This window comes from Notamacropus eugenii, chromosome 2 (genome assembly GCF_028372415.1).
Source record: "Notamacropus eugenii isolate mMacEug1 chromosome 2, mMacEug1.pri_v2, whole genome shotgun sequence".
NCBI lineage: Eukaryota > Metazoa > Chordata > Mammalia > Diprotodontia > Macropodidae > Notamacropus > Notamacropus eugenii.
In genome coordinates this window covers 231,634,044-231,657,100 of record NC_092873.1, presented here as the reverse complement: position 1 = coordinate 231,657,100, position 23,057 = coordinate 231,634,044, and the positions used below count along the sequence as shown (strand labels likewise).

The 23,057-nt window shown below is 39.1% G+C and overlaps 1 protein-coding gene across 2 annotated transcripts in view; it reads right to left on the bottom strand.

The window, feature by feature from the left end:
* The window catches only part of PEX3 (peroxisomal biogenesis factor 3), a 57,080-nt gene that overhangs the window by 21,804 nt on the left and 12,219 nt on the right, over positions 1 to 23,057 (bottom strand). Inside the window, exons 1-3 of one of the 2 annotated variants that reach the window (XM_072643490.1) lie at positions 12,640 to 12,785; positions 6,964 to 7,045; positions 754 to 797 (exon numbers count right to left, since the gene is read on the bottom strand). In XM_072643490.1, the coding sequence (XP_072499591.1) occupies positions 754 to 797; positions 6,964 to 7,045; positions 12,640 to 12,694 (181 nt within the window). In that variant the 5' untranslated portion in view covers positions 12,695 to 12,785. Of the gene's footprint in view, positions 1 to 753; positions 798 to 6,963; positions 7,046 to 12,639; positions 12,786 to 23,057 lie in introns of those variants that run through there. The other variant, XM_072643489.1, reaches the window with a different exon arrangement.

Here is a 23,057-nt window from a genome sequence, read left to right as displayed (position 1 = left end):
AGAGGGCTTGTTGAAACTCAAATCTGTCTTATTTTGCAACTTGTGAGCAGTTATGTAAAAAAGTTTAATGAAGAGAGTTGAAACTAATAATTCTGAAAGGCAGCAAGGACAGCAGGAAAACAATAAGATTTGGGTTAAAGTCCTCACTATGCCATTTACTAGCTGTGTGACATATTTATATAAATTCAACCTCTCTGAACCTCAGCTTTCTCACAATGAGAGTCACAGAATTTACACTAAAAATTTTTATATAGACATAAGCTATTAACATAATCTGTTATTTAGTAATTGTTTTATATAGTCAGTTTACAGTCTAAAAACAGGAGGGGAGGAAAGGGTGAATTATTCTTTTTGTGTCAAAGAATTTTTAAAATACACAGCACCAACTCAAATCTGATGGCAATACTCTCATTCCTCCCCCTACTCCCTCAAAAACCTATGCTATAACTATAAGAACTTTCATTATAAGGTTTTGGTTACTAGCCTTTTTAAGAAATGTAGAAAGCAATGAAAAAAAAAATAAAAATCTTACTTTGAAAAGGAAATGGGAACAGAACCACAGCATTATTTAGTTATAATGTCTTGTCCTGTGATTTCACAGGTGCAGAATTTAGGACCACATTATGTAAGAATTAACCACAAAAAAGCACTAAAACTGACAGTAAGAATATCAACAACAAACCCTTATATTTTAGAATTATAAGTACTTCAGTTACATTTTAGCATATATACACATAAAATATGCAAGCTTACTTATTATCTTCAGATCCTCCCATATTTCTAACTTGTTTGAAGGCCTAAGGGGGAAAAAATGATAATACTTAAATTCAGAAAATGAGAGGTTAATCTACAAAATCTAAAAGTGTTGTTATAAAACATGCTATTAAAATCAACATACAAATTATTAAAAAACAGATTATCTTCATTATGCAGATACTATGACATGCTGTGTTCATTTTGTGCATGAATAACAAAAGGGCACTACAACACAGCATGCTTCTGAAATGAGTCTTTCAAACAGATGGAACATAAGACCTAAATCATATCATTTTTGACTTTCCTGTTATAAAGAAAACCAGAAGAAGGAAATGCAGTTAAATGGAAGGATGTATTATGTTTTGCCACAAAAAGGCAAAGAAAAGAATGAGTGGAATTGATTTTATTGTGTATCCAAAGGAAAAAGAAACATCATTTCATGGGATATTTGGTCATCTTATAGTAGTAATGATGGTAAGTATTTGCAAAAAGACCATCATGAAAATAACTGCAACCTACACACCAATTTCAGCTCTTAAGGATATAAAGAAAGTCTACATAGGCTTTGATAAAATCTTCCATTTTAAATCAACAGGCATACTGATGACTTAAATGCAAAGGCAGGAAAAAATGAGGATAGCTTGGGGGACAAAAAAATGAGAGAGACCAAGAACTAACAGATTAAGCAGAAGCTCACACTATTACATCACAAACTTTTTCCTCCAGAAAAGAGTAGGCTTTGGACATGATGAGTGCCAATTATATTACCAAAAAATGAAATAGATTATATTTTAACAAACATGAAAAGACATTATTAATGTGAAAGTGGACCACAGATTTACAGAGTTAGTAGAAGGGAGCTGAAAGGTTATCTAGTCCAAGATTCTCATTTTATCGATGAGGAAAATGAGTCCCAGAAGCATTAAAAGACTTGTCACATGTAGTAAGTGGCGTATGTGGTCCTCTGACTCCAAATCTACTGATTTTTCCTCTTATCCCTAAAAAATTGCTTGTATAAATCTGCTGATATGTTAAGGCAAAGCTGAAAGCTTTCTTTAAAAAAAAAAAAGTAAAACAGGGAGTAACTTTGTCTTGCACTTTTAACAAGTAATTAGAGATGTAAAATGGGAAAGGCAATAGATATGACATTAACACCGATTACAATAACTACACTGACATTTAACCATTGTAAATCTACTGCCCTAATAAGAAGACCAAAAGAGTCAAGAATTTGGCACTGTGATAAAGATGGGATGCTTTACCTAGTAGATTTGCATCCTAGCCTCAGAGGTCTACCATTTATACTTGTAATGTGTGATTGTGGTTAGATATCCAGCTCTCTAAGCCTCAGTTTCTTCATCTTTGATGTGGCAGTAATAGTCATAGCACTTCTTACCTCACAGGGCTATTGTGAAGATTCAGTGAAATAGTCTATGTAAAAGCTTTTTATTCATTGGTTTAGAAAAAAACATTCTTTAGTTGTTTCACTTGGTCTGCTCTTCTCAAAAATACTGATTAAGCCCAACTATGTGTAGGGAACTGAACTAGAGGAGGTACAAAGTTTAGCTAAAACATGACCTCATGGTGCTTACAGTCTACAGAAAGGAAAGACATATACATAGTTAATTATAGGAAAAGGAATTAGACTGGTGATTCTACAAGTATGGGGAGCTCTGGAATGAGCAAACTCCCTCTCCCAATGAATGCTGGCACCTTTTCTGCAACTTAATAGTGTCAGGAAGTGGCTAGGGCACTAAAATTTAAGTGACTTGTTCAGGGTAACATAAATAACATGCATCAGAGGCAGGCCTTGAACGTGGGTCTTTTAGTTCCAAGGACAGCTCTCAATCCACTAATCCTCACTGCCTCCCGTAGATAACTGTAGTACATGATGATATATAAGTTCATTAGGAAGGTGCAAAACAAGTTGTTGTATGAAATCTAGATGCTTTCAAGGATTGTAAGCTCAATATGATGGGAATATAGCAACCAGAAAACTCAATCTAATTTTAGGTTGCATTAAAAAGAATGTCCAGGAGAGAGGTTAGATATCTGGTTGTCTTGTCTGCATCTCAAATTCAACATGTCCAAAACAGAATTAATTACCTGTCTCTCTAAACTGCCTATGCTCTAAATTCACCTTCTACTGAGAGTACTTTCTTCTTTCAAGTCACTTTCAAGGCACTCTTCATTATCCTCAATATGTAATAGTTCTCACTGCTTTCAGTTTCTCCTCTTTTCAATAAATCCTCCATACAGATATCAAAATAATCTTCTGAGGAGGAAGGTCTAACTAAGCCATTCTCCAAAAAAAGATCATTAGTAATAATCATTGTAAATCTATTGCTCTAACAAGAAGACCAAAAGAGCCAAGATTCTGGCACTATGATAAAGATGGAGTGCTTTACTTAGTAGATTTGCACTCTAGTCTCAGATTTCTACCATTTGTACTTAGTGGTTCCTATTGCCTCTAGGATAAGATACAAAAATCTTAGTCTAGCATAAATATAAGGCACTCCATATCTATCTCCAATATACCTTTCCAGTCTTAATCACGTCAGTCCCTTTTATGCACTCTATATTCCAATCAAACTGGAAAATTAGCTGTTCCCCATATTTCATATGCCATATGCCACTTTTGCATAAGTCTCTAATGGCTGAAATGCACTTTGTTCTCCTCTCTAGCCTCCTGGAATTCTTATTTTTTTTTAGGTTCAGTTCTTTCTGATTTGTGCCCTTTTCTAATTCCCTAGGCAAAAATATTTTTCTTTCTTTCTAAATATTCTTACAACATTTTGCCTAGACTTCTTCTTTCACTCTATTATACCCAACTTTGTATTATGCTTATCTGCATATGTCTTATTAGTCCCAAAAGGAGGTAGGTTCTTTGAGGGCAGGGGTTTGCATCTCCAGGACCTAGAACAATACTTTGCACTTAAATGTCCAGCAACAAGCATTTAATAAGCTCCTGTTCTGTGTCAGGAACTTTGCTAAGCACTAGAAATACAAAGAAAGGCAAAAGATAGAATCTGCTCTCAACAAGCTTACAATCTAATGGGGTTATGAGTTTAAATATTTGCTGTACTTAAGTTGTGTTATTTTGAGATGACATTTCTTTGATATTGGTGAAATTTTATTTTATTTTAAATTTATGTACTGTGATATGTCTCAGATACCAAAAGTAAAACTCTTCACACCTGATAGCAGACAAGCCATGGCATACTAAATAGCTGTCAAATAATAATTACAAAACACACTTGATCTTGGATGCTCTTTCTTCAACCACAAGAAACTGGTACTTTTACATATCTAATTACATTAGCTAGAAACAGAAATGAGAATTTAAGTGCACATACTTCTAGAAATCTTCTCATGATAAAAAATTCAAATGACAATCATCAGAAAAATGCTAAATCACTAAAGTTCATCTCTTAGACTACTTTGTTTCATGTTTTGACCTGGCAGCAAATTCCTACTCTATCCACTGCACACGAAAACATGCTATATTGCATATACTTGTCACCTCTTAAAGCATTTTCAGATTGGGAAACTTCTTGGAAACAAAGAGTGCTTCAGCTAAGTGCTAGGGATGCAAAGACAATCCCAGATTTCAATAAGCTAGCATTCTAATGAAGGACACAACACATATGGAAGGTTTCAGTTATAAGTCAGACAAAAAAGTCCCATGATCCTTAGGGCACAGTAACAAAGCAGATAGTAATGCCTTTTCTTTAATGTCATTTCCACTGATACAATCATATCATTTTTTGACTGTTGAACCATTTGATGTGGCAAGATTATTTTCTAGGTCTTTAGTAGTTGTGATTGTAGGACCTATAGGAGCAGCTGGCAGGTTGTACCTCCACAGGGGACTGGTTCCAAGGATGATGGCTGAGGGTACTGGGCTAGAAGCACTGCTATTTTCAAGGCTCCTGCGTTCAGGGTCATGGCATGACTCGATGCAGGTCTGAGGGGAGATGGTGGTGGTAATAGTTTGGCCACCCAGTCAAACCTGGCCTGGCACATGCTACCTCTTGTTTCTCCCTCAGGGAGTCCCTGCTACCTCAGCTAGGCTTGCTAGCCTGTTCTGTGGGTGATAGATAGATGATTGGCTTAATTATATGCATGGTTACCTATATTACCCAGACTACTGACAGCTCAAATTGTAGCATCATAGGATCATAAATTTGGAACTGAAAGGACAAGAGAAGTCATCTAGGCCATAACTTAACAAAGGAGGAAATTTAAAATAAAAGAGGTTACATGGCAGAGCCAGATTTGAACCTCAGTATATCAACTTCAAATCCATTGTTCATTCCATTGTACCATGCAAATTATTCTTGTCTGTCATGGAAATCCCAAAGACAACTTTTTTTCCTTCCAACTTAAAAAAAATATTTTTTTAAACATTCTTTTCTTTTTAAATTTTGAATTCCAAATTCTCTCCCTCCCTTCCACTCCTTTCTCCATCTCACTGAGAAGGCAAGCAAGTTATCAATTATATATGTGAAGTCATGCAAAACATATCCACATTAGCCATACTGCAAAAAAAAGTGAGAAAATTATATTTCAATTTGCACTCAGTTCATCAGTTCTCGCTGGAGGTGGATAGCATTTTTTCATTTTAAGTCCTTTGAATTATCTCAGATCACTGTATTGATCACTGCAGTTGTCTTTCACAGTTGACCATCATTACAACATTGCTGTTACCGTGCACAATGATTTTCTAATTTTTCTCCTTCACTTTGTATCAGTTCACATAGGTCCCAAAGCCAATGTTTATTGCTTTATTAAAGACTCTTTAAAGACAAACAAAAAACCATGTTCAGCTGCCTCACATCTGTCTTTGTGTCAACATTTCATTTACCCAAATGTCTTTAATGGATTATTTCCATTTCCAAGACTGTATGGTTATAGGGCAGACACTATTCTCACCTCTGATCACTGTATAAAAACTCCCATTTATGTGCCACAAAAAAAGTATACTCCTATGAACTGTAACCTTATGGATATGAGTGGTTCCTCTAATGTTTCAGATAGCAGCATTCTAGCACACTCTTGTTAATATCTTCCTAAGAGCATGAGAATTTTAGCACAGCACATGGTTTATCCATTATTATTCAATGACCTCATAATGTGACTAGTCCATATTCTTTTGTGAACGTTTATTTCTTTGATGACATCCATTATTTTGATTCTTCTACAAAGCTACTTTATGGTGAACCCTTGCTCACATCTATAATCTGCCTCTTCATTGCCCTCAGAGTGATACTCATTTTTAATTCTTTAGAGACTGTAGGGTTCTATGACTGGAGGCCAGACTACAACAGTGGTAGAATATTAGCTTATATAGTGTGAGCTTTCTCTTTCTCTAAACTTCCTTAATGTGTTTCAACTCGTTATATTTTTTATTTTTCTGTTCTAGAAGTCTCTATCTTCCACAGAGACGCCTGCATATGAGATAATTTCATCAATGAATTTGGCCCTAAAGATGTTTTCAGACAAAATATTTTCATGACCTTGCTAAATTGCTGAACCAAATGTCTGATTTCCTTTGATTTTCTCCTCCTCAGTCAGATCAATGTAACTAAAAATAAAAGGGCCTAGGGAGCCATAGGGGAAAAAAAGATGGGACAAATATATCACTAAAATTCCATTCAGATGAAACAGTAAACACAGCTTACATTTACATGGCACTTTACAATACAACACAACTATATGTATGCATATATGTACACATGTGTATGTATAATTACAATTAATTCTTATGACAATCTTGTAAGGCAGGCCCATTTTACATTTTACAAAAATGTTGAGAGCTAGAGGGATTGGGAATAGATAATGAAAGGGAAGAGGCTGAGAATTGTGATTAAGACTGTAGGACAATGCTGTGAAATGTCAATAACAAGTGTGTCTAAGTATTTAAAGATAACCTGTAGGAAATAATAAGCAAATAAAATATCATTATGAGAGCATTTAAGCTATATTAATTAAAATAACCTTTGTGAAATTATTTTCCAGTTTCAGCTAAAAATCTAACTATTCTCATAAGTTTTCCCATACTAATACTTTATAAAGGTCTTATGAAACGTCATAATTCTAAATTGAAGGTATTCCTGTGTTTGGAAAGACAACATCTATTTATGTGAATCTGTAAATTTGGGATTATGAAGATTTACTTATTAAATACATTTTTCTTGTATTTACCTGTTCTTCAGAAGAGCTGTGAGGTTCTCAGAATTTAATTGCTGCATTAAGGCATCTCTCAGTGTGGGAAGCATTGATAGCACTGTAATTCAAACAAAAATGTTAGTTAAAACACTAGAAAGATATTTGAATATCTTAAGTGAACAGTTTTAAGTTGCTTTTATTTTTTAAACATTCTCTTCTTTTTAAATTTTGAGTTCTAAATTCTCTCCCTCCCATTCACTCCTTCCCCCACCCACTGAGAAGGCAAGCAAGATATCAATTATATATGTGAAGTCAAGCAAAACATATCCATATTAGCCACACTGCAAAAAAAGTGAGAAACATATTTCAGTTTGAACTCAGTTCATCAGCTCTCTCTGGAGGTGGATAGCATTTTATAAATAAATGAGTAAATAAATAAATAGTGAGTAGTCTTGAGCTATTTTGTAATAGCTTAAGTGTAATGGTAGGTATATGTTGGCAAAGATAGTGAAGAATGGAAATGCAAATCAGTGTTTCTTTTTTACTTATAGCTTCTGCTTCACACTTTTATACTAATTTATGGGAAAGGGCTTATTAAAAGACAAGAAGAGATAAATAATTATGTATTTTACTAAAAAGAACACTAGACTAGTCAGGAGAACTAGAGTCCTAGATTTGTTTCTATCACTGCCTCTGTAACTTTGGGTGTGATTTATTGTACATCCCTGTGTACATAATCTTTATTTTTAACTCACAGGAATGCTGTAAAGATAAAATGAGATTCTATGTGAGAAAGTGCTTTGGAAATAACACTGTAGGTACTATGCAATATACAGGTTATCATTTCACTTAACTGATGCTAATAATAACCTAAGACACTCCAAATAAACATACAAATGTAAATAAAAATTAATTTCTGATGCTAGAGTTTATAATTTAAAATGACAAAATGAGGAAAAATAGAAGGATACAAAACAAAGTTATTAAGGATAAACCACTAATTCTACAATGTAAAAATGTGTATTTAATTTCTTTGAGTATTTCTCTATTATCTTTTAGATGCCTTCAATATTAATTCTTCAGAGACTAGAGTGTTTCCATTAATCATAACTATATAGTATCACTGGTAAAACTACTGATGTTAAAAAAAATGAAAGCTTGGGATCACTGTCAGGGTCTACTACTAGGACTTCAGTCTGCACATTAAGACTGTACATTAGAAACAGAAGGTCCAGTCAATGCTGAGAGCAAAATGTCCTTTGATTTAGCTCATTTAAAAGAAGACCATTGGGAGGGGGAAGGGAAGGGAGGCAAAGAAAATTTTAAACTTATGGAAGTAAATTTTGCAAACTAAAAATAAATTTGTTAAAAATAAAACAAAACAAAAAAATTAGTGCCCATTTGAAATTTGAAATATTGTGTTAAGTTCTGAGCACCATAATTTAAGGACATTTAAAAGCTGGTGGGTGTCCAGAGGACTGTAATCAGGATGTTGACTCCTTGTCTTGTGGAGATCAGTGGAAGAAACCGAAGATATTTAGCCAGAAGGTGATAAAGAAGATTCAGGGGAGATATGATAACTTTATTCAAGTATGCGAAGGGCTCTCATCGAAAGGAAGGAGAAGTTGATCAGGAACACTACTTGTTGGAAGTTGAATAGCAACAATTTAGGCTTAATTTAAAAAAAAAAACTCCTAATGATTAGAGCTTTACAAATGTGGAATTGTCTTGATTGTTGTCAAAGTTGCATCTCCTTGGAAATTTTCAAATACAGCCTAGATGACTGCTTGTTATTTATTCTAGGGTAGGGGTGTGTGTGTGTATGGGTAAGATTAGACAAACTCTGAGGTTGCTTTGAATTCTCAAAGTTCTGTAATTCTGTGAAACATATGATATTTTCCAGTACCATAAGGAAAATTAAAGTTTAAAAAAACTGGGCAACTAGCAAATAAAATAAAATCAATTCCTTTAAAAAAAAAAAAAGACCATCTAAAAGAGCATGGTAGCAGGGAGGTAGCAGGCTGGGGGCAGCCCACCAAACCCCTCACCCTGGGTTAACCCTCGACATTTCCAAAGCTGTAAAAGTTGGATAGTCTGTCTACTTTCAGGAATCTTGCCAATTCCCTTTATTTCTTTTTTTGAAGTATTTTATTTTTTTTTCCAACTACACATAAACAAAATTTTCAACATTCAGTTTTTATAAAATTTTGAGTTCCAATTTTTTCCCTTCCTGAACTCTGTCCTTTCTAAGATGGTAAGCAATTTGATATAGGTTATATTTGTGCAATCATGTACAGAGGTTCCCAAATTTATTTGGCCTACCATACCCTTCTCAACAACAACAAAAATGGTACTCAGCATCCTCCTGGGGTTTGGTTAACCCATTTTTATTTAATGCCCCCCAACTGCACCCAAGGTTACCGCCATCCCCTGGATCATTCCACCGCCCCTTTGGGGGGTGGTGTCACCCACTTTGGGAACCTAAGAAACATATTTCCAAGTTAGTCATGTTGGGAAAGAAGAAAGAGAATAAAAGGAAACAAAAATGAAAGAAAAAAAGTGAAAACTGTATGCTTCAATCTGGATTCAGATTCCTTAAACTCTTTCTCTGGATGTGAAGGGATTTTTCCATCATGAGTCTTTTGGAACTGTCTTGGATCATTGTATTGCTAAGAGCAATACAAAGTCAATCGTAGTTGATCATTGCACAATGTTGCTGTTATATAATGTTCTCCTGGTTCTGCTCACTTCACTTTGTATTAGTTCATCTAAGTCTTTGCAGATTTTTCTAAAAATTTACCAACCATCTCTTGAATTTTAAACTCTACAATACTACCTCACTAACCAGTTTGACAAACTTTTTAAAATATACAATAAGGTTAAGTCCTGAATGATCTTTAAAAAAACATTTTAAACATTTAAAAATCATTTGAAAAGCTTTGTTATGATCTAAATTTAAAAAATGGGAATGAAAGTGACAAACAAGATTCACCACTTGGTAGGAGATAGGGAGGGATCTCTAGAGGAAAGGGTGAAGGAATACGTTCAAGTGGGGGTATATACGGGTATTTAGCTCAATGGGGATGGGAGGATGAGGGAGGGATCGTTGGGAAGAGAAGGGAAGAATCTCTAGAGGGGAGAGTGAGGGAATAGGTTGTAGGAGATTATAGAAGGGCATTTAGATTTATGGGAATCAGACAATAGGGGAGGGATCCTTGGAAGGGGGATTTGGCTAAGTATTAGGAAGGCAAGGTAGTGGGTAAAAATAAAGTAGAGGAGTCAGGAGGGATAGGAAATAAGAGATATGCGCAAACACAAAAACAAAGATCAGGAATAGAATTTGTTAGGGAAAGTATATGTCTATCTATATGTATGTGTGTGTGTGTGTGTGTGTGTGTGTGTGTGTACGTATGTGGATATATGTATATGTGTATATATATACCTATATATAAATATATCCACATTTAGAAGAGAGAGAAAAAGAACAAAATGAAAAATGCACAGGAGAGAACAAAAGAAAACTTAAAAGGAAGCAAAGAAAAGATGGACAGCTCTCAACACAACATGTAGTATTTATCATATAGGTTTTCTTGAAATGAAAATTTATCACTACATATTTTGAATCCTCTCTTATGTTCTGCTGTGCACATGATATCTCTTTTTTTCATTTCTTATTTTGTATGTAAGTTTCAGCATTTAAGTTTATGGTATATATTTGTCTTTTCTTTAGTCTGCATTTGAGTTCTGATCTAAAATTAAAAAAAAATTCACCACTTAATACTGTGAAGGGACTGCAGCAGTCTTATATCTGAAAGTCAAGGGGAAATAAATATTAACAGCTTAATGCAGGGCCAAATATGAATTGCATATTCAACTTCCACATTCACTCTGAAGCTCATTCATCTCCTTCAGTTTCACAGAAATTAAGCACGTTTTACTCAGCTACATACTAAAGTCACAAATACAATATATACCCCTGACATCACAGGACAGTTTAAACTAGACCCCTGATGCTGGGCTCCAGCTTACAGGTCATCTTCATCAAGGAAGACATTTGTCTGAGCAATCTGTAAGTTCTGTTCATACCATGTTGCCAGTGCTAGGTCCATGAAAACCTCTGGAGGTGTAAGAGCAGGCACTGCAAAAAACTCCAAATTTGGGTCTCCAGTAAGTTTTCTAGCAAGTCAAAGGAAGGACTTCTAAAAGATGTAATTAATTTTGGCAGAAATGTCATGATATTGGAGATTCTTCTACATTTTAAAAAAGATCAGGGAATTGCACTTCTGTCAGCTCTCCATCATTCAATCAGACAGAGACAGAAATACTTCCAGAAGAACCATTGTGCTTACCACCCAAGGCAAACCAACCCCAAGTGCAGTTCAACCTTATGTTAGTTGGTGATGGAAGTTCTGGAAAAACCCCTCAATTGACTGGTGAATTTGAGAAGTATGTAGCTACTTTGGATGTTGAGGTTCATCACTAAATTTTGAGGACATAATTGCAACACAAAACTTGAATTAAAAAGAAGGCAAACTATGAAAACATGCAATGAATGCGCAGGAAGCTCTTCACAATGGTATGGAGAACAACACCTAATGGAAATTTAAATGGGAAGATCTTTCCCATTCACTACTAGGCCCATGTGACCTGCCTGGGTCACATGAGTTTGTGGTGGAAACAGTTTGTTGAAAGGGTGGAACAGGAGGGGTGGAATAGAAAGAGGTGGAGCTAGAGCACAACTAAGGCTGATCAGAGAATCTAGTCAGAACTGAAGGATGCAGGCAAGCACACAGCTGGCTAGCATGAGTGAAAGAGCTTGTTTGGGTTTTGTTTAAGGGAGCTGGTTTGTGGGAAGCCTAGTAGAGGGAAGGCTTGGGGCTGGTGTTGCCCTCTACATTGTTATTGTGTATAGATGTCTTTGCTGCTATGATAGATTTGGCTTTCTGGTATCTGAATAAATGTTTTGGTTCTGTCTTCCATGTGGAGAGTCTGTTGTATTTCATGATTCAGAACTGCACCAGGATATTCATAGCCACCGTAGGCACTGTGAATATCGCATTGGCACTACAGGTATTGAGGTTCATCACTACATTTTGAGGGCACAATTACAACACAAAACTTGAATTTTAAAGGCAAACATGCAACAAATGCACAGGGAGCACTTTACAATGGTACGGTGGACAAAACCAGTGAAGCCCTAGTGGAATACTAGGTGCTCCACACCTTTGCACACATAGTGCCTCTAATTTTTCTCTACTGTGCAGAGCCATGAATGTTTACAAGAGGTTCTTTCAGCAACTGTTTGTATTTTTTCCCATCAACTACTCATGAAAACACACAGTTTTTAGGCACACACACTGAGGTAAGCTCCCATTAGATTGTGAGCTCCTTGAGGAAGACACTGTTTTTGCTTTTGTTTGTATCCCTGGTGCTTACCATAGTACCTGGAAAACAGTAGGTCTTTTCCCTCAATTACATGTAAAAACAATTTTTAACATTTTTTAAAAATTTTGATTTCCAAACTCTCTTCCTTCCTCTCTTCTCTCCTCCCTCAATGAAAAGGCAATGAATTTCATATAGGTTATACATCTACAGTCATGCAAAACATATGGGGTGGTTAGGGAGAATTGGCACCTCTAGTGTGAGGGCTTGCCAAGTTCTTTTCAGGGCTGCTTATCCACCTTTGGTATCCACCTGGAATTCAACTCTCACCTGTGGCTCCAAGAAGCTCTAGCATTTGTAGTGGCCACACCCCAGTAAAAAGCATTTTGGCAGACAGGCTAAATCAAGTTTAGGGTAACTAACAAGTCTCAAACCCATTGGTGAGTTGGGGATGTCTACTCCAAGCATGTGAAGATTTCCCTTAGTAGAATGGATGAGAACAATTTGTTCCAACAGCAATGAAGGTGGCTGAAGCAGGCACAGTAGAGTGCTTAGAGCTTGGTCAGACATCCAAGACGCCAAGGTCATCCCCTGGATCCTGGGCCATTGCCAGTCATCTTGACTTTGTCTTGCCACTGGATTTTGATGACTCTGGAAGAGAGAGTGAGGCTGACAACTTTTTGCAACTGTACCTCACTTAAATCCAATTCAGGTGAGTCAAGACATCACCTCCTAATGTCACTGGTCCTCTTTGAAAAGGAAGGACAAACAACAACATATCTGTTTATCTGTGCTTTCTTTTATTAGATTATGAGCTCCATGAAAGCAAAGATTATTTTTTGCCTCTTTTTGTATCCCCAGGGTTTATTTAGCATAGTGCCTGGCATATGATAAATAGTTGAATGATTAACCAATTGAGGCAGTTTCAGTATAATGTGAAGTATTCAGTAATCCTAGTCTGGAGTATAATCCTGCTATCTTCTCCTTTATCCCTTACCCTTTCTAATGCCATGCTACTTTCCATGTGAACTTACATACCCTTGTTCTATCATCTCCAAGATGTATCTTCCCAGGTACCCAACCATTTTCTCTGTTAGCTTGAGTCAGTATTGAGAGGTATGTCTCTGGATCCTATAGAAGTTTATCTCTAGAAATGTCCACCACACACCCCAATAGCAAGGTTCCTTGTAAGACCTGTGTCTTACTCTCTTTCCTGCCTCTGTAGGGTTTAGTCACACTGCTTCCTTTTTTGCTGGCTATACCAAACTCCTATTCCTCTATATTTTACCTGGGGTGTTTTATCCTCACTCTCCCACCAATTCAAAGGCAAGGAAATAAATTGAAAGTCTTCCACTCATCTATCCTCTTGTGCACTGACCAGGCATGACTTGGGACCCCTGATTTCACCTCTCCATCTGAGAGAGATTTTTCTGTATTATCTTACCAATAATATTGATTTATTAACGAGTTTTAATTCTCCCATGAAAAATTAATTTTCTCTATCTACTCTCTTAATTTTTCGTTATATCTTTTACTTTACAATGCCTTTGCCCATTGTTTCTGTCTTTACAATGTTATTCATATAATGTGAAGAATTTTTTTTTAAAGAAAAATAGAATATTCACCCCCACCCCCATACACAGATAGATACAAGCCATTTCCCTGTCTAATCCTAGTTACATTAATAAACAATTTTTTTCTTATGTTTGGTCTCAGGTTTAAAAAATGCACTGTTTTAGGATGCCATCCAATGTCCTTCATGCTTCAGAATATCATATTCCAATTTTCCATTTGATTTCATGTAATGTCAGAATAATATTGTAGTTATTCTTTTTAGGCTTGGAGTTTGAATTCTTTTTCCTTGCTACCTGCAAGACACACTTTTTGATGATACAGTTCTTGATTACAATGCTTGTTGGTAATTTAAACTTTCTGTTGGTTTTCTTTGGATCTTGTCAGTCTGATTTTTTCATCTATTTCCAATGTTTCTCCACATTTTTTCTGTATGATTTCTTTTTTTTTTAAATTTATTTATTTGACATTCATTTTAACAAAATTTTGGGTTCCAAATTTGCTCCCCTTTTCTCCCCCACCCCCAAACACCGAGCATTCTAACTGCCCCTATCACCAATCTGCTCTCTCTTCTATCATCCCTCTCTGCCCTTGTCTCCATCTTCTCTTTTGTCCTGTAGGGCCAGATAACTTTCTATACCCCTTTACCTGTATTTCTTATTTCCTAGTGGCAAGAACATTGCTCGACAGTTGTTCCTAACACTTTGAGTTCCAACTTCTTTACCTCCCTCCCTCCCCACCCCTTCCCTTTGGAAGGCAGGCAATTCAATATAGGCCAAATCTGTGTAGTTTTGCAAATGACTTCCATAATAGTCGTGTTGTATAAGACTAACTATATTTCCCTCCATCCTATCCTGTCCCCCATTACTTCTATTCTCTTTTGATCCTGTCCCTCCCCATGAGTGTCGACCTCAAATTGCTCCCTCCTCCCACTGCCCTCCCCTCCATCATCCCCCCCACCCCTCCTATCCCCTTCTCTCCCACTTTCCTGTATTGTAAGATAGGTTTTCATACCAAATTAGTGGGATGTGATGAGAGTAAACTTCATGTTTTTCTCTCACCTCCCCTCTTTATCCCTCCACTAATAAGTCTTTTGCTTGCCTCTTTTATGAGATAATTTGCCCCATTCCATTTTTCCCTTTCTCCCCCCAATATATTTCTCTCTCACTGCTTGATTTCATTTTTTTAAGATATGATCCCATCCTCTTCAATTCACTCTGTGCACTCTGTCTCTATGTGTGTGTGTGTGTGTGTGTGTGTGTGTGTGCATGTGTGAGTGTGTAATCCCACCCAGTACCCAGATACTGAAAAGTTTCAAGAGTTACAAATATTGTCTTTCCATGTAGGAATGTAAACAGTTCAACTTTAGTAAGTCCTTTATGACTTCTCTTTGCTGTTCACCTTTTCATGCTTCTCTTCATTCTTGTGTTTGAAAGTCAAATTTTCTTTTCAGCTCTGGTCTTTTCATCAAGAATGCTTGAAAGTCCTCTATTTCATTGAAAGACCACTTTTTTCCCCTGAAGTACTATACTCAGTTTTGCTGGGTAGGTGATTCTTGGTTTTAGTCCTAGTTCCTTTGACTTCTGGAATATCCTATTCCATGCCCTTCGATCCCTTAATGTAGAAGTTGCTAGATCTTGTGTTATCCTGATTGTATTTCCATAATACTTGAATTGTTTCTTTCTAGCTGCTTGAAATATTTTCTCCTTGACCTGGGAACTCTGGAATTTGGCCACAATGTTCCTAGGAGTTTCTCTTTTTGGATCTCTTTCAGGCGGTGTTCTGTGGCTTCCTTGAATACTTATTTTGCCCTCTGGTTCTAGAATCTCAGGGCAGTTTTCCTTGATAATTTCATGAAAGATGATGTCTAGGCTCTTTTTTTGATCATGGCTTTCAGGTAGGCCCATAATTTTTAAATTGTCTCTCCTGGATCTATTTTCCAGGTCAGTTGTTTTTCCAATGAGATATTTCACATTATCTTCCATTTTTTCATTCTTTTGGTTTTGTTTTGTGATTTCTTGGTTTCTCATAAAGTCATTAGCCTCCACCTGTTCCATTCTAATTTTGAAAGAAACTATTTTCTTCAGTGAGCTTTTGAATCTCCTTTTCCATTTGGCTAATTCTGCTTTTGAAAGCATTCTTCTCCTCATTGGCTTTTTGAACCTCTTTTGCCAATTGAGTTAGCCTGTTTTTCAAGGTGTTATTTTCTTCAGCATTTTTTGGGGTCTCCTTTAGCAGGGTGCTGACCTGCTGTTCATGCTTTGACTGCATATCTCTCATTTCTCTTCCCAGCTTTTCCTCCACCTCTCTAAGTTGATTTTCAAAATCCTCTTTGAGCTCTTCCATGGCCTGAGCCCACAGAATATTTAGTCTGGATGTTTGGGATACAGAGGCCTTGACTTCTATGTCTTTGCCTGATGGTAAGCATTGTTCTTCCTCATCAGAAGGGAAGGGAGGAGATGCCTGTTCACCAAGAAAGTAACCTTCTATAGTCTTATTTCTTTTCCCTTTTCTGGGCATTTTCCCAGCCAGTGACTTGACCTCTGAATATTCTCCTGACACCCACCTCGCCTCCTGATCCTCCCAGCCAGAGCTTGGGGTCTGAGATTCTAATGCTGCTTCCCAGCCTCAGGGCTTCCGCGGGGGCGGGGCTGCTATTCAGTGTGAGATTAAGTTCAGGTACTCAGGTCAGGGCAAGGCTGCCTCACGGGCTCAGTTCCCTCAGGGGGTTTATGCAGAGACCTTCAATGGTGGATCCAGGCTCCTGCATGCTTGGGGAGCCCTGGTCTGCCGCTGCGTCAGCTACTGCCTCCCGAGGGGGCCTGAGCTATGGGGGCACCCCACTCCCCTCTCGACCTGCCAAGAAGACCCTCTCACTGATCCCCGTCACCTGTGGGTGGAGGGACCCTCACGGCCGCTGGAGATCCTGTCCCTGAAGCCTGCTCAGATCTGCTCCTCTCCGTGCCGCGGCCGTGGCAGGCCTGGGCTGGGCTCCGCGTCCGCAGCGTGACGGACCTTTTGCGAGAGGTTTGCAGGACCCTCTGGAACAGAAATCTCCTTTACTCTACTGTGCTGTGGCCTCTACTACTCCAGAATTCTCCGTGAGTTCCTTTTTACCGATGTTCTATGGGTTGTGGGTTCAGAGCTATGTGTATATGCGTCTTTCTACTCCGCCATCTTGGCTCCGCCCCCTCTGTATGATTTCTTGAAGTATGGTATTCAGGCATTCTTTTTCATTATTTTCTCTGGAAAGTCTATATTTTAAATTACCTCTTTGCATATATTCAAATTTGGTATTCTTTTGCACTCTTTTATATGTTCTAATGATCTTTTTAAAAACTTGTTGCATTACTTTATTTCCCTTTTACCTCTGTACTTTTGTGGTTCAGTCATATTTGTTTTCTTCATAAATTACTGATATTGGAGTATGTCTCTCTTTCTAACTTCTTTAAGCTCTAATTAGATTTGCTGATTGACTCTTTAAAAGTTCTAATTTCTGTCCTTATTCTTCTCACTACTCTTCTGAGCCACACTGGAGGTCCTTAAGAGTTGCTTGATTCTTATATTGGGGGACCCTGAAGAATTTGTTTTGGCTATCTTCATTTTAATCTGGAAATTATGAATCATTTTTCTTTGTTGTGGTGACGTGCTTATCCACTGAGATGGGAATTTTTCTTTGGATACCTTCTCATCAATTTTTGTCTGTTGTTAGCTATTTTTCAGCCCTGTCTGACTCTTCATGATCCCATTTGGGGTTTTCTTAGCAAAGATACTAGAGTGATTTGCTATTTCCTTGTCCATCTCATTTTACAAATGAGGAAACCGAGACAAACAGGTTTAGGTGATTTGCCCAGGGTCACAAAGCTAGTAAGTGTCTGAGGTCAGATTTGAACTCAGGAAGAGGAGTCTTCCTGATTTTAGGCCTGGCACTATATCCACTGTGCCACCTAGGTGCCCTAGTCTGTCACAATTACTTTACTTTCTCCCCCTATGGTATCCCTGCAGAATATGTCCATATTGAAAGTTATTTCCTTTTAGAAAACCTGGTGTTGGCAGACCTTCCTGCCTTTTCTGTGTGTAACCCTCAGGACTAACTGGATGAGATCTGTTTCCAGTGAGGGTAGCCAGGTAGGACAGGGCTTCAAGGAGATTTCAATCCCTTTATCTTTCTGGCTTTCATCATCCCTTCTGTCACTGGCTTTCTTCAGTCCTTAGACTAACCCCACCAGGGGATAGCTGTAAAGGGATTGCGGGAAGCACTCAGGAAAGAGGCACTCCAAGAAGCTTTTGAGTTTGGATCTCTTCTTATCCTTTTCTCACTCCTATTACTGGCTACCTGTTTCTATATATTTCATGTCCCCTCCTCCTATTTTCTTATTCCTTCATTCCTATATAGTTTCCCCTCCCTTTCTTCTTTTGTCTCAGGATTGGATTGATTCACATGTCTCAATGCCTCCTTTATTAATGACGTAGACCTTCAGCAATCATACTGCTTCACGGTATACGGTGCTCCTCAATATGGCAGTTTTTACCGGTTTATCATTCATGGCTGCAAATTTCTGCTTGAAATCATAATTACAACTCTTCCTTTTCTTTAGAATCACCTAAGGCATAATACATTGTTATATTTTATTTTTAGTATGAATGTGTCTTTATAAATGTCCTCATGTACAATAAATTGCTGAGTAGCATCTTCTTATCTATTTTATTGGTATTCCTATATGGCTAACAAAAGATGACAATCATCAATGTTGGAGGGACTGTAGAAAGATATATGAAACTAGTGTATTACTGAGGGAGGCTAAGAATGAATAAAACACTTTGGAAAGCAATTTGGAATTATGCAAATAAGGTGACTAAAATGTCTGTACCCTTTAACTCAGATTCCACTTCTAGACTTGTACTTCAAAGAGGTCATGATAAGAAGAAAGTCCTCATATATACCATATATATTTGCTACCATAAAAAGTACTGATACACACTCATATACACATATATTGTGATAGCAAATAACTAGAAACTAAGTAGACAGTGTATACTGGGTAATAACTAAACAAATTATAGTATATTAATGTAATGAAATATTTTACTTTGCTGTAACAACAAATATAATGAATATAGATACATGGAAGGACTTAGATGAACTGATGCATAATTTTACAAGCAAAGCCATAAACGCAATGTATACAATGATTACAACACTATTACTGGCAAGAACTACCACCTTAAAACAATTGAAAGTAAAATGTTTCAAAAATACGAAAAATAAGCATGGCTCCAAAGAAGACATATGAGACAATATCTTCATTCCACTTCTTTGCAGAGATGGGAAGTTGACTAGTGTTATACATTTCAATGTAGATTTTTTTTTGGATGTATTGGTCAGTTTTGCTTATTTTTATTTTTTCTTTAGAAATATTTATTATGTGGGATGGCTTTCTATGAAGGGGAAGGGAAGTGATGTAAAGAGACATCACTAAAAATTTGTAAAAAAAAATTTTTTTAAAGTGAATGCTGCAAAATTAAAAAGAACAAGCATGATCCCAAAGAAAAGATATGAGAAGACACTTCCTCCAACACATTTGCAGAGGTGGAGGCAAGATCAGTGAGCGTAAAACACTGCATATATTTCTGGATTTTTTTTTTTGATGTACTGATCAGCTTTGCTGATTTTTGCTCTTGTTTCTTTAAAAAAATTGTGTTATATAGGATGGTTCTCTAGGGGAGATATGAATATAGGAAAAAATTACAGCGAATATAAAAATAAAGGGAGAAAGTTATTGTAGAGGATAATATTGAGGCCTCTCATTAAATTTCAAAAATTATAAATTACTATTATTTTAAGAGTGTCCAGGGTCTCCCTTTCATCACTGACTACATTAGGTTTTGTGAGTATCTTACAACCAAGAAGTCACAACTGCCAAGTAGATCTTCCCAAGGTTTTATCCACATTACCAATGTTCCTTTTGAAAAATAATTTTAAAATGTTATCTAAAATTATGTACTTTTGTACTTTCATTGCTACAGAATGTCTTATTCTTTCACTTCATGATTACTATAAAATACGAGTTGGAAATGGCTTGAGTCTGAAAAGTCATTGGTTAGAAGAGGAAACTTGGCCAAATCTCTCTCCAATAATTGCTTTTAATAAAGCTATTTCTGACAGACTTCAGGTAATCACAAAGCTAAGACTGTTTACCCTTTGCAAATAGATTAACAGAATCTTGTGAGGGGCGCTCTGGACCTGGGCCCCCCTGAGAGGATAGGAGACGCCCAAGGGTCTGGACCTGCTGACGTGGCTTTGCCACGGTGGCACTGCTGACGCGGCATTGCCACCTCAGCACTGGGGCGGCTCTATGCTGGGCTGGGCTCCGCCCTCAGGGAGGAACTGGGGAGGGGCTTACCCGGAATAGGAGGGCGAGTTCTGGGGGATATAAGGCACAACACGGAAGGGGACGGGGGGACTTCTGGCTGACTATCATGTAATAAAGGTGCTCTTATCCACCTCCGGAGTTCTGCCTGATAATTTCTCCCCCTGATCCCCAAGGGGGGAGCCAGAGACGTCTGAAGACCCCTGGGCAGGGTAAGTTGGTGCGGTGATCAGGGTTCCGCCCCTGACAGCTGGCGCCCGAAACAGGGACCGCCGTAGGAGACCGCTAGCCCCCCAGACCGCAGGCGGGTGGGGGAAGATCAGGCAGCCCTAGAGTCGGAGGACTTTAGGAAGGATGGGACAGAAGCAGATAAAAGCCCGCATTGATCTGGAGGATAAAGGCGTTCTCGCCTGTCAGATTTATAAAGTCTGTAAAGAACAAGGCATCAGGATTCACATCAGAGACTGCCGAGAATGGGTGAATAAGATCTGGATAGTCAGCCCTTGGATAGAGCACGCAGGAATAGATCCGGGCAGATGGGCGGTGGTGGGCCAACAGATGGCCTCCTACCATAAGGATAATCCTTCACTCCTAACGTCCAAGGATTTTGTAGTATACTCGGCAATTGGCGCGGCATTTAACTCCGTGCCACCCCCCATATCTGGGAATCAGAGTACTCAGGTGGGAGATTCCATTATGGGGTCGGACAGCGAGGACAAGGGAGAGAAACTGTACCCCTGGGAAGAGATGAGGCGAAGTGAGAATACTGACCCCCCTAAATGGGACTTTCCTCCGCCTCCCGATTGGGACCAGCTAGAAAAACGGGAACAGTGGAAAGCTCCAAAGGGAGCTCAGGCTGCTCAGAAAACGCCTAAAGGGGTAACAACCCACAGAGGAGCAGGACAAAAGGAAGAGGGCGGGGAAGGAGAAGTTACCGCTCTTATGGCCCAATTATCCACCGGGCCCCCAGTGAACTTTCAGTATAAGTCCGAGCAGGTTGGTAAGAATGCAGGGTTTGAATACCGCCCGCCCTCGCAGACAGCCCCCCCGCCAATGAGCCTCCTCACTCGTAGCCTCCAGCAAGCTGCAAGAGACGGGGAAGATGTAGAATGGGCGGAGTGGGGGACAGGCTTTTACCCGGTCTTAGTTGAGAATCCCAGCCAGGAAAATGAAACTAGACATCATCGGCCAGTTCCCTTTAAGTTTATGAAGGAATTGAAAGAGGCCGTGTCCAAGTATGGCCCAGGCTCGGTATTCGTACAGAAGGCATTGGCTTCCTCGGTGGCAGCCTTTCCTTGGCTTCCATATGACTTCCTAGAGGTGATGCAGGCGATCCTTGACCCAGCCACCTTCATAGCCTATAAAGCCTATGTGCGTCGCGCTGCTAAAGCCTATATAGAGGAAGACGGAATAGCCAATACCGAGGAAGCCCTAAAGATGATTACCGGGTCGGGAACTTGGTCCATGCTACAGAGGCAGTTAGACTTTGATGGGAACGTCAGGCATGCCGTGAATGTGGTCTATCTTAGGGCTCTGGAGAGGTTAGGTACCCCTGGGGCGGGGACCATGTTGTCCTCCCTAAAACAGAGAAAGAACGAGAGCCCCCTGGACTTTGTAAGCAGGGTAAAGGAAACTGTCCATGCCACGTTTGGAGGTAACCGGGGAGCAGCCCCCCATCTAGTGGTGCAATTAATCAAAGAAGGGCTCAAGCCAGAATTTGGCACCGTCTTTTCCTCACTCCCGTATCCACCCACCCTAGAACAAATAGTTGAGAAGTTAATGGACCTCCCCCAGAAAGACCCCTTTACAGCCATAGCCGAGACCTTGGAAGGCCAACAGCGCCTCCTGGCGGCAGTATTGGACAAGAAGGGAGGCAGGCCAACATGCTTTAATTGTGGCAGAGAAGGGCATTTCAAGGCTGCCTGCCGAAAAACCCCCAAAGGAGTTCAGTGCTTTTCTTGCGGAAAGCCCGGGCACATAGCTAAATATTGTAGATCCAACCCACAGGGGTCAGGAAACGGGAAGAGGGGGTCTCCAGGGGGAGGGGGCCCCCGAAACTCATCTCAGAGGACTCAGCAACACCCCCGAAACTAATGGAGGTTTTAATGGTAGACCAAAAGAATAAATGCCCATTAGAAATCCCTCCCTGGACCACCGTGTCGGTCTCAGTCCTGAGCCGTAATTTCCCCCGCTTGGTAATTGGATCAGAACATTGTCCCTCCGTGGTGGTCCACAGCCAACTCCTCTCCCCCCAGGAAAGAGAGATATGGGTCACCAACCCTCACTCCTGGTCAGTGACGCTGACTCTCGAAACTGAAATAGCAAAGGCCATCAATCTACCTTGGCTCGATAAGGATCACCGTCCACAGGGCCCACGAAGCTTTCTCTATTGGACACAACAAATTCTGTCAGAGAGGCCCACAATCACCTTAATGGTGGATGGGCGCCCCCTCGAGGGAATGGTAGATACCGGGGCAGACGTCTCGGTGATCAAAGACTCAGATTGGGACTCCCAATGGCCTACCCAGCGAGCTGCGCAAACTGTGGCCGGGGTAGGGGGAACCCAATTGGCTCGAAAGTCAGAGCGCTTTCTGGCGTGGCAATATGAGGATACCCAGGGGAAATTCAAACCGCTCTGCGTGCCTGGTCTCCCCGTTAACTTATGGGGACGGGACGTTCTGAGCGCTATGGGTGCCCACCTTTGCACAGAGAGCCATTTAAACTAGTTGGGGTCACTCCTCCAGTGAGGGCCATTCGAATGCAGTGGAAAGATAACACCCCTATATGGGTTGAGCAATGGCCCCT